General features: G+C 34.4%; 1 protein-coding gene across 1 annotated transcript; it reads left to right on the top strand.

The window, feature by feature from the left end:
• Window positions 1-1885: 1885 nt before the first annotated feature.
• Window positions 1886-5320, top strand: LOC140159152 (uncharacterized). Its single transcript, XM_072182515.1, has 3 exons — window positions 1886-2172; window positions 2883-3089; window positions 3370-5320. Exons 2-3 carry the CDS (start codon window positions 2886-2888, stop codon window positions 5122-5124), a joined length of 1959 nt encoding a protein of 652 aa, XP_072038616.1. The 5' UTR covers window positions 1886-2172; window positions 2883-2885; the 3' UTR covers window positions 5125-5320.
• The last annotated feature ends 7409 nt before the right edge of the window (window positions 5321-12729 follow it).

Genomic DNA, 12729 nt, shown 5'->3' with positions numbered 1-12729 from the left:
TCGTTTTTATACCCTTTATATAACCCGACATTTAAACGTTTTCTGTAAAACATTTTTGTTTACTGAGCAGTAGATTATCAAAGGTTATGAAAACGTTTTATACTCTTAATATACCCTTTATATAACCCGACATTTAAACGTTTTCTGACAACCTTTTATAACCTTTTGCGAATGATGTCGAAAACGTTTTGTGTTTGCTGGGCCCAGCAAACACAAAAACGTTTTTAAAACATTTTAATAAGTTATATTTTGGCTTTTGGTTTTTACATAAAAACGTTTTAATAACATTAAAATGTCGGGTTATATAAAGGTCATGAAAACGTTTTAAAACGTTTTGTATGAAAACACACTACAACAATATTTTTAAAATGTTTTCAAAAATGTTATTGTAAACTATTTTTGCAAACATTTTTGCCAAATATTTTGTCAACACTTAAATAACATTATGTTAAAATATTTGCACTCAGCAAACACAGAAATGTTCTTAAAATGCTTTTTTCAAAACGTTTTAAGAACATTTAAATGTCGGGTTATATAAAGGTCATGAAAACGTTTTAAAACGTTATTGCAAATATTTGGGGCAAACATTTTTCGCAAAATATTTTTTCAACCCCAAAATAAATGTTTTTGGAATGTTATTAAAACGTTTTATACCCTTTATATAACCCGACATTTAAACGTTTTCTCTAAAACATTTTTTGTTTGCTGAGCAGTAGATTATCAAAAAATGATTTTTAAATGTCATGAAAACGTTTTATACCCTTAAGATACCCTTTATATAACCCGACATTTAAACGTTTTCTGACAACCTTTTATAACCTTTTGCGAATGATGTCGAAAACGTTTTGTGTTTGCTGGGAAGATGAGCGTAACCGTAACTTCTCATATTAGGGGCTGTGCAATAATTATGAGCCCTGGGGATGAGTAAAATGGGAGGGGGGATTTTTGGCGAGCCGAAAGAGGGGGCACGCATCTTTTGGCGAGCCGAGACGGGGGGAGCAAGCAATTTTGACACACATTCATGGGGCGCCTTTTAAATAAAACGCTCTAAAAAGGCTTAGGAAAACGGTAACGCTTTAATATGCATATTTTCCTGCTCAATGCGCTTGCAACATATATATCTAGACCATTTCAGGTTTGTAAATTGGGATCACAAAATTTGGCATGTGTAAGGGGGAAAAGATATTTTGGCGGGCCGAGGGGGGGGGAAGCTATTTTTGGCTGAGCGTTCGGAAATTTTACCCCCCCCCCCGGCTCATAATTATTGCACAGCCCCTTAGATCATCGTACATGGGACTAGCTGATAATCAGTAGAGTAACGGGATTCAAAAATTGCATGAGTACATGTAGCAGGATTTTTTTCTTTACTCTTTCCCCAGGCTCTGATTACAATGTTAAAGGCTCATTTAGTGATTTGCTCATGCGGGGGGTCGTACAAATCATCAAATTTCAGATTTTGGCATCTTTGTTAGTGTCATGGATGTGCTAAGCTGAAAGCTGTGTACTTAAGACAAAATATGGACATTTGACATGAATCTGTAATTTCTCTATTTAAGTAGACAATGCAGCTTCATATGCATTTGAATGTGGTTTCAAATTTGTCAATACTGCTGTTTCAATTTTTTTTTCATTTCAAAAATACGTATATGAAAATTTTAATCGTATCCTTCACTGTTTAGGCAATTTATACACAACTATATTTTTTTACACTCAAGGGATCACTGAATGGGCCTTTAATGGGCGATACCCACAACCCGCCGTTGGTCAAAGTACACTTAATTATTTACCGACTTCTTGAATGATACGTCATATCCGACCACCAATCACAGAAGTAGCTCATGATCAGATGTCGTACATTACACGAGCAAAGCGGTGTGCGTACGGTATCAGCATCTCTCCTATGACTGCTTATAGCCACTAAGCACGGAAATGGCTCATGATCAGATGTCATAGGAGTATATTGCATGATCAACGTGATTCAACTATTGCATAAACTGGGGGTCGATTTGATGTGCAATTTAGCTCTCCAGCAACCTACGTCTCACTATTCCACGGTCACATAATTTTTAAGCGTGGATCATGACGTGCTTTGGCAGCTACCCATTTTTCTGAAAGTCAAGATATTTGCGAGGAAGAGTGTTTTTTATAACAGAATTGATAGAACGAATCAAAGTAAGTACCTTTTTGGAATATTTATTACTATTCTGGTTTTGTACCCGGGGTTTTGTAGAACAAATGGTTTGATAAAAAGCACATAGCATTATACTGATCAACATGATAATATGATAATATGAGTATCTTTTATCCTTGGGCACAATAATAAGTGTCGGTGACTTGATCCACCTCAAATTTTATTTTTAAATACAATTTGTTTGTTAGCGCGAGTATATTTTTCCTGTCCGAGACCCGCTGGTCTAGTATGCGCATCTCTGTGTCTTATAGACTGTTCATTGTTAATTATTTGTATACTGGATATGTTTCATAACATGTGCGATATGGAAACATATGACCTAAAGTTGAGTCATAATCGTAAACGTGAAGTTTGCAAACTGACGAATAATAGATTACCATAGACCATCCCTAATTTATTTATACACAATTCGCCGAGCGCGGGCTGCAACCATGGCAAAAACGGCTTGTGGCACTGAAGATGCTTAAGAACTTCGTAAAACGTCACCCTTTATGGTGACCATCATAGGAAGGGGTTGGTTCATTACCTGGGGTTTTGCCCAATCGCTAATGACAGATGGGTGAGCACTCCGGGATACATCGACTGTTATCGGTTTTATCTACTCTGCATGTGCGTAAATAACAACGATATTTATATTTTGAATTGTTATTGTGTGCATAACTTGAACTGATTATTTATTATTATTATTTAGATAATGGATGTCAAGCTTGGTTGTTGTTGGCGATGTGAAAACCCAATCAAAGGGGACGTTGCTTGTGATTCATGCGGTGAAGCCAAGTACTGCAGCGAAAGATGCCGTTTTCGTGATCAGTGGAGACACACGCCAGAATGCGCAGAATGGAAACCGAAGCAGTGCTCAAATCCAAAATGCGGCAAAGTGTCTGGGCAACTGAGAGAGGTATGACTATGATATCAGATATTTAACTTTACTTCTTTCCAGGGAATCCGTTTTTAGGCTGCAGTAATGTTACCTATGCGTCATTCGAAATATATAATTTGAAAACATTCATGTTAATTCTTAAAACATTTTACTGGAAAGCTCCCACAATGTGTCTCATATTCTGCCGTGTCCTGCACATGTAGATTCAGTTTTTTCAAGACCATAGGTCACCAGTCCAGTATTAATTTGGTCTATAGTGTAAGTATTTATATATTTTTTTTCATTTGTTTATTATCAGTGTTCTGCGTGTTGCAATGCCTGGTACTGCGAAGAAACCTGCCAACGGCAACACTGGAAAGACCATAAGCTAAGTTGTCGGAAACGTACACAAGATATCAAAGAAGCATCTGCATCCCTATATGTTACTTTTCAGAATCACTCTGGGAAAGGAATGGGATATCCATACTATATTGGAAATGCATTAGCTATTGATATGTTAAATTTACAAGGCAACGAATTGTTGAGCAAAGATGTAACATCAGCGAAGACAGAGCAAGATCCACTGGAATGTAATTATTCCATTCTGTCTGCAGGCTGTGGTAATCTCAGAAACTGGATTCATACAGTTGCGTCTTTACCGAAAGAGTTCAAAGGCACCTTGCACACAGTTCTCAACGATTTCGATCCGTATATGCAAGCTAGAAATGTACTTCAACTGTACATGATGATAATGTACTCTGACGACCCCAATATTGCAGAAAGAATCACGACCATCTGGTATTCTCTTCAGTTGCCTGAAGAAGGTTACAAGTTTCTGATAGATTGCTTGAGAGCACTCCTAGGTCTTTCAGCTGATGATATTGGCAAGGTAACGGGAGGAGTTCTGCAAATTACCGAATCAGATATGTATCTCATGCGAGAGGTGTGGAAAGCGTGGCTGGAGTTAGAATGTCGGAAAGGTAATAAGAAATACATTGATCTCCAAGAACAGCGCAAGAGGTTGCTGATCGAAAGTCAAACAGCTGACGAAGGAATAAAGCTGTATCGTAGAGGATTGCCGAATGAAATGTTACGATCGTTTGATGAGTACAATAAAAACGGCAATTTCATATCTCATGTAAATGCAAGATCGTGTATTCTTGCATACGATAATCCCACATTGACGGGTTTCGTATTTGCACAAGCCCAAGTAGCTAATCATGACGTCAAGCGTATCCCTACGTCTGGTAGATTTGTTTATTGCATCGAATATCATCTGATGGCATTTAGTGAATGGGATTACCTGAAAGTGAAGAAGCACCATTACAATAAGTCAATGGTTGTGATGTTTCACTCCTTCATATCAGATCAGATCAAGCAGACGATCGCAAGCATTAAAGCCAGGACTCAACGCGTATCCATCATTATATGGAACTGTCTCGACTTATCAGCTCGGTTTAACGTAGAATCGTACCAATTTGATCGCATATTCACGTCAAACATTGCTGACTTTTCAGGAACGCAAACTTTGTTGAAGGCAATGAAACCATTTCTTAATCGTGCGAACAAGTGCTCCACGATCATTACCCAATACTGGAATTGGTATTTCATCGTTCCCTACGCCAAGATGGGGGGACTACCGCGCATTACAGCAGCTCAAGCACCAGCTGCAAGCCAACATACTGCTGAAATGATTTCGTGCACAAATTTGGTAGTTCTTGATATCAATAGTGATGACGAAAAGATGCTATCTAGACTGCAAAATCCATTGGTAATGATTGAAGAATGCACGAAAGTTATGGATAGAGGTTATAATTTCTTGCAAGAATACTTCAACAATATGATTTGGTTTGTTATCTACTTAAGAGCGGAATATCTGGCAGTTAACAAAGGTTCACAATCTACAAAACCGCCGTCATTTCAGAAGGTGAAGCAAAGTGAAGGGCTACAGTTGCGTGATTTTCGACGTGGCAACTCCAACAAGGTCGTTCCTTTTCGTTATCGACGCAATGCGCGTCTCGGGGTGAATTTGATGCATGGAATGGACAGAATGCTAGAATGGCATTTTGCCTAAATAATTACGAACGAACATAAGTTTACCAGGAACTATCGTGTACTTCATGTTACAATCAATAATGAAGTATGAAGTTGCAATGGACTTGATTTAAAATTAAACACTTTTGGAGAGCCGTCGCAATAACAGTGGCATACAATAAATGCCTATATTACTATATTTTTAATGGTTTAATAATTTGCAGATAATCTTTACAAATCTAATGTGATATACAGGGACAAACTTTGGAAACACATTTGGTGTTTTTGGGTTTAATGATGATACAAGAAGAATATTTTAATAGAGTTCAAGTTCAAATGTTTCTTTTCATCTTAATTCACAACAAAGTTATAAACAAAATGGAAATGCAAGATAAGGAATACGTAATGATATCACTTAAAGAAAAACAATAAGAACATGAAAAGTGAAGAGATGCTGCAAAGACGCAGAGCGTGAAGATTGTGGCACCCAACCTGAACAAGATGGAAATTTAACTTACGCTGCAATATTAATGTTTACTACAATGATGATATCATGTGGCCGAAATAAGAATGAAAGAAACATAATTGTAAGGAATCATTAAACCAGATAAAAATACTCAAAAGTACAATAATAAAAATAAAAAAAATAAATAACATATTTTGATACTGGATGAGATGAGAAGCGTATGATTCAATCGCTTATAGATTTGGACAAGATCAGATTCCAATATATTGTGCTAAATAAAATAGACTAAAAAACTTATAAGTCACTACTATTCTTCTCATACAGCCTGTCACAAAAACTATTGGTGTAACCAAAATGGCTAATTTGTTTCTACAAGTTGCAGTTTGATACAATTCTCATTAATATACTTCGTCAAAAAGTATCCTTACACTTGCAAAAATCCCAATTTTAAAACTGAATCATATTTGGGTAAATTTGTAGATGCACAAGTAATTCTGCACATTATGACACCTCATTGAATCAAATGTGACTTCCAGAAGTAATGTTACAAGCATTAATTTGATTAGACGAAGGTCCCGTTTTAAAAGTGACATACTGACCTATACAAGGCTAAAACATTCCAACAAGCACAACAAAGAGACAACCCCGGGGGGGTACTCAAGTTTGGTTTTGGTAGGGACGTGCCGCTGAGATTTTGGAAGTAGAAACATAAATATACCAATTTTTCAAGAAATTTGGACCCATTGATATACCAAAAGTCAAAATTTTCGGCCGAATTTACCCAAAATATTTACAAATTTTGGCTAGATTAAGGAAAAATTGGGCTGTTTTCCGAAAAAATTGAGAAAATTTTGAAAAAAGGACGCATTCATATACCAAAATAGGCTTTGAAAAAGGGGTCATTGATATACCAGAAGGGGAGACAACACGGTTTCTTCAGACATGCTTTATTTAAAGCAGTAAGTTTTTTTAATTCAGTTTTCTGTCTTCTCTATATTTATCACAACTTTTATTTTATTTTTACATTCTTTTATTTCTGTTATCTTTTGTTCCTTTTGCTTTAAATTTAGATTAAACAAAAGGCGAGCATAAATTTGCCAACCACCACTCTCAAACCACCAGAAGTCTAGTCCTAGTCCAGTTTGTCACTTTTAAAACGGGACCTTCGTCTAATCAAATGCTTGTAACTTTACTTCTTGAGGTCACATTGGATCAATGGGGAGTCATAATGTGCAGAATTAAATAGCGCATCATCAGTTAGCGGGATATTGAGCTATATAATTTGTTTAGTTTGAAAACAAACTTCCAAAGCAGAGCTAAATAGGGTTGTACCATTTTGTTATTGACGTAACGCGTGTACTGGGACATTAAATCAATCAATCAATCTTTATTTCATTCAAAATACAACAATACAATAACAGCAAAACAACACATTTGAATGAGGAGATGCTCAGAAGGCCAAAAAGGCCTGAACAAGCACCCCCTTAACCTTAGCCTAAGTTTCTTAATTTGTCTAATAAAATACAATTTCATACATACAAACACCCCCCACCCTCTTTCATACATTCATGTAGAACGAACTAAGCAGGGAAAAAATGATGAATAAAGAACATGCAGAATATAAATTAGGATTTCATAACATTTGCTCACGTACGTATATCGCACAAGAAAGCTGACATTTTGTGAATATAGTATAAATGCTAAGAGATCAGTTAATTTTAATCGATTTTTTGTTTTAAAAGGAGAAAAATAAAATAAGTAAATCCAAACTAAGAGGTATTAAGTGTACATTTCTATAAGGTTTGTTTTAATTTGGGATCTAAAGAGTTTTACTGATGTAGCCGTTTTGGCGCATCTGTCAATCGAATGCCATTTTCTTGGCCCGGCGGTTCTTATTGTTTTGTTAGCAAACTCTGTTTTTGTAAGACAGATCTTGTAATCTTCATCGTTTCTTGTGTGATACCTGAGGTGATTCCTCTGCTCAACAAAATAACTATTGAAGGCCTTTGGTAACTGATTGGTATTATACTTGTACATAAAAGTGCTTAGTTCGAGATCATAACTATCATAAACATTAAGCAAATTGTAATTCTTGAAAATAGGGGCTGAGTGACTTAAAAGTGACTATTCGATATCATTCTAAGGGCTTTTTTTAAGTTTGAAAATCTTTTCCAAATATTTTTGACAAGTATTTCCCCATGCTAAGATACCATAGTTTATGTAAGGAAGTATTAAAGTACAATATAGTGAATACATTATTCGCTCGGGGACAAAATGTTTCAGTTGGTTTATTACACCAACACCTCTAGATATATTCTTTGAGATGTTGGTAATATGAAATTTCAAGTTAAATTCTCATCAATTGTCACTCCAAGAAATTTGGTCTTATTCAACCTTTCCAGGATTACATTATCTAATATAATATTTTTAGTAACATTGTACAATACGTGTGATGTTTTGTGATTTGTACCAAGCACCATATAATTAGTCTTGCTTGCATTCACTGATAGCTTATTAGCCTTAAACCAATTATTTACTTCTTTTAATTCATTGTTGATAAGATCGTATTTGGACACAATGTCCTTATGTGAATAAGTTATAGTAGTATCATCGGCAAACAAGACAAATTTTAGAATGGTGGAAGTATTTATGATATCATTAACATACAAAATGAACAATAATGGGCCTAGGATGGAGCCTTGAGGTACTCCACATATTATATCTTTATGTTCAGATTTACAAGAATTGTAATACACATACTGTTTTCTATTATGTAAGTAATCTTTAAACCATTTTAAAACGTTTCCTCTAAAACCATAATGTTCCAGTTTATGTAATAAAATACTATGGTCGATAGTGTCAAAGGCTTTTGACAAATCTAAGAAAATCCCAACAGTTGTCTCATTGTTTTCGACAGCATTACTAATTTTGTCAATAAATTCCAAGATAGCCATATAGGTAGAATGTTTAGATCTAAAGCCAAATTGCTTATCATTTAGAATTTCATATTTATCAATGTAATGTATGCATCTGTTGAACACAAGCCTTTCAAGTATTTTTGAAAAGCATGGCAGAACAGAAACTGGACGATAGTTTGAGAAAACTTCTGGATTTTCTTTCTTATAAATGGGAATTACCTTTGCGATCTTTAACTCATTTGGTACTACACCAGCAGTAATAGACAGGTTGAATATAATAGTTAATGGAATCGATATTTCCTTTGCAATCCTTTTTACCACGTAATTACCAATAGTATCGTGACCAGCACTCTTGTTTTGATTAAATTTATGTATTATTTTTATAACGTCTTCATCAACAATTGGTTTCATGTACATGCTACTGCTTAATGGGCTCTTTAAATAATCATAGTACTTCTTGCCATTTGTTGTAATCTTGGAAGCTAATTTAGGTCCGATGTTAACAAAATATTTATTAAATTCATTTGAAATTTTCTGGGGATCTGACACCGTTTCGCCTTCATCATTTTTGAATTTAGCTTGCATATTTCTTTTGTTGTTACGTCCAATAATACTATTTATTGTTTTCCATGTTTTTGTAGATTGTGTTTAACAGATTCAAATTTCTTTTATAATACTCTCTTTTGATTTTCGTATTAACGTGTTTAACTTATTTCTATATGTTTTGAATGACTCAAGCGTTTCATCACATGGCTTTTGTATATACCTCTTATACATCTTATTCTTAGTTTTTATACTTTTGAGAAGACCTCTACTTATCCAAGGAAATTTTGGTTCTTTTTTATTATTACTCTTGTGTTTTGTCAAAGGCACACATTCATCATATACATTATTGAAAATACGAATAAACAAGATTAAGATACTCATGAGTTTGTTTGTGACAGTCATCCTTTAACAAGTCTATATTAAAATCCCCCATTAGATAGCATTCCTTATTTTCTTTAGTTATTTGATCCAAAATAGGACCAATATCTTTGATGAAATGCTCAATTTTCGTATGTGCACGATAAATAGCACCTACTAACATATTTCGTGTATTTTCTCTTTCTATTTCTACAAAACAAGATTCAAAATTAGAGTTTGAAATACAAAGATCAGATCTCAGTTTATATTTGATTGAAGTGGAAATATATAAACAAACACCCCCTTTTTCTCTTTCTGTTCTGTTTGTATATTCCATATTATAACCATTTAAGTTGGAAGTATTCGGATGGCGATTCTTTTAAGTGGGTTTCAGATAGGCCAATGATGTTAAATTCGTGATTTAAGGTCTTAATGTTTTCTTTCAATTTTTCAAAATTTTTCTTGATACTTCTAATGTTAACATTCAGTATGGAGAGTTCACTATTGGTATCAATATATTTTTGGCTGAATTCTTCCGGTGTTAAATAATTGCATTCTGGTATTTTGTTCATTTCAATAAATTCGTCATTTTTGTTATTATTTTGAAATCTAATTGGATTAAACATCATTTTATCATATTTGTCTATATTAATATCCGATACCTGGATTGTTTCTCCAGATTCATTCATAAGGTCATTATCGCCATCAGAATCCTCATCATTATCTATATTCACATCATTGATTTTGGAACATTTATTACATACATATTCATCTATTTTAAGTAACGAAATTTCCTTTCGACTGAGGTTCATACATTTCTTATGCACATAGTTTTTACATATTTTACATGAGAAAATTTGATGTTTCTTTTGCATGTTCTTTTTACAAACGATACATTTTTCTTTACCTGCCATTTACGTCTACACACATACAATCTTATAAAACAAATATAAATAATAAAAACAACAACAACAGTTATATATAAAATGTTATCAGTGAAAGAACCTTTTATGTCGTGAAGTTCTTTGCACGGTGAACGTAATGAGTGGAATTAATGGCATCTGCCTTACACGGCAAAAACACTGTTCAAAATGTCGCTGTTTAAAACGATGTTGTTCAAACTTTGAACAACATTGTGTAAAAGACAGTCCTTGAATTTTAAACAATGTGTGTTTAATTCATGAATAATACCAAAAAAAGGAACTTTTAAACAACATTGTTTAAAAAAGATCGAATTTTGCAAAAGAGGGGTTTCCTTCCTTGAAATCAGGGTCAGATTCATAATCATGGCGGATGACTATGAGATTGACTTGCTCCAAAAGTATGAAATACTAGACCTAATTGATACATTCAGAGGTAAGTGTTTGGTTTATATATTGATTGATGTGATAGAGTATTATATGAACACACAGTTGTGTGTTGTACATGCTAAATGATGCAAGTTGTGCAGTAGTATGCAGCCGTGACAAGTACAGTGTGAGTGTAAGCTTAACCACATCAAACACTATAAACCAAACACTTACCTCTGAATGTATCACATTCACACTGCTCATGCACAGATGCATGAGGCTGATGTGCATGTTTTACAGTCAGTTCTTCTTGCCCATTCTCCCAATTAAATTGATTTCAACAAACAAAAATGTTTAAAACTTTTAAACAACAAGTATAATGTTTTAAACAATTGTTTTAAACAACAGCCATAAACAGCTTTAAACAACTGTTTGTTTTAAACATTTGTTGTTTAAAATACTTTAAACAACTGTGTACATTTAAACAACTAAAGTTAAACAACCCAGATGTTTAAAACTGTTGTTTAAAAATTGTTTAAAATTTTAAACAATTGGATGTTTAAAGTTTAAACAACCCAAGGTTGTTTAAACTTTGAACAGAAGTTGTTAGAGTGACCGGCGTAAACAGTGTTGTTTAAAACTTTTAAACAGTTGTTTAAAATATTTTTTACTGTGTACGATGTTATTCGAGCCCCGGCACATTCTCTGTTTGCTTTCGTGCATAATTGAGCTAACGTGAAGCTCCCCACGACAAGGAACTAACTGCTTGTTGTCTCTGTTACTACCGTACGAGAACTCGGGGAGCTGATCCTGGCTGCGGTGGTTTATTGTGGTATCTGAATGGTGCGCGCTTCTTAACTGCAAAATCGCTGATTGTTGCTAAACGATTTATATGGTGTGTTTTTGGGTCACAGTGGTCAGCTTTATCAGCTCCAGTGTCATGCACAGAATTCCTTGAAAATGATTGATGCGAATTCCTTACTTGCCAAGTTTGAATTTTTTCCAAAAATGCATTTTGACTTGCGCTATTTTTGACATCTTAAAACTCCATTGAATTGGCAAAAAATAAACTTCCCTTAGAAAAGAAGGAAAACATATATTTCTATGTATTGAATGTGGAATTTAACATTTTCATTCAAGGATTAGGATTGAGCCGGCTTCATGGTGTTTCATTGTGTAACACAAAAAATAAGTTTATTATGCTTGTCCTTTAATTTTGAAACATCCCTTTCGCAGCTCACTTCGTGAAAGTTTCGACTAAAAGCACCCTTTTTGCAGATTGGTGAATGTTTTGCCCTTCAATAATACCCCCTCATTTTCTCTAAATCGTAAACCAATATACACTCTTGAGGGCGGTATATATGGACAAGTTTATGTCCATATGGTATTTGAGGTGCTGTGCAAAAATTATGAGCTCTGGGGGGGGTAAATTGGGAGGGGCAAAGATTTTTGGCAGGCTGAGGGGGGGTGGGGCAAACAATTTTGGCACGCCATTTGAATATTTAACTAGGGGCTCATAATTATTGCACATCCCTTGATGACTTATATGTCTTCTAGCGTTGACATCGTTTCTTGATTTTAGAATGGATTTTAATAATTTGCCATAAAATTTATATTATGATCGCGAATTCCAAATAATCAAAATTATTTTATATCAGAATATCCTCGTATTCAGAATGCAATTCGATATGTCTGATGTGCTCTTAGGTCCCACAAAAATACTGTGCAAATGTTGCTATCATAACTCCGTTTAGATCGCCGTACAAATTCCTGGTTCAAAATGATGACAAGTTTTGCGATTGTTTTGCGGCAATCGTCATATCTGGTTCTACAGACATAAAAGGAACAAAAGTCGATATTTACAGTTCATTGCGCAGGCAAGAATATAACGATTCCGATAGATTTTGATTCTATTATTAAAAATGTACATTTATTTTCACCGTAATTTGTTTGCATGTACATTAGCCGAGACGATGGTATAATGGACCTTTATCACACACATGGCGAGTGTGTGACAATAAAACACACATTTAATATATTGTGTAGTTTGAACCTATTATTATCTACAT

The sequence above is a fragment of the Amphiura filiformis genome, chromosome 8 (genome assembly GCF_039555335.1).
Source record: "Amphiura filiformis chromosome 8, Afil_fr2py, whole genome shotgun sequence".
NCBI classification, from domain to species: Eukaryota; Metazoa; Echinodermata; class Ophiuroidea; order Amphilepidida; family Amphiuridae; genus Amphiura; species Amphiura filiformis.
The sequence above is the reverse complement of the archived record's forward strand: the minus strand, read 5'-3'. Positions and strand labels throughout refer to the sequence as shown.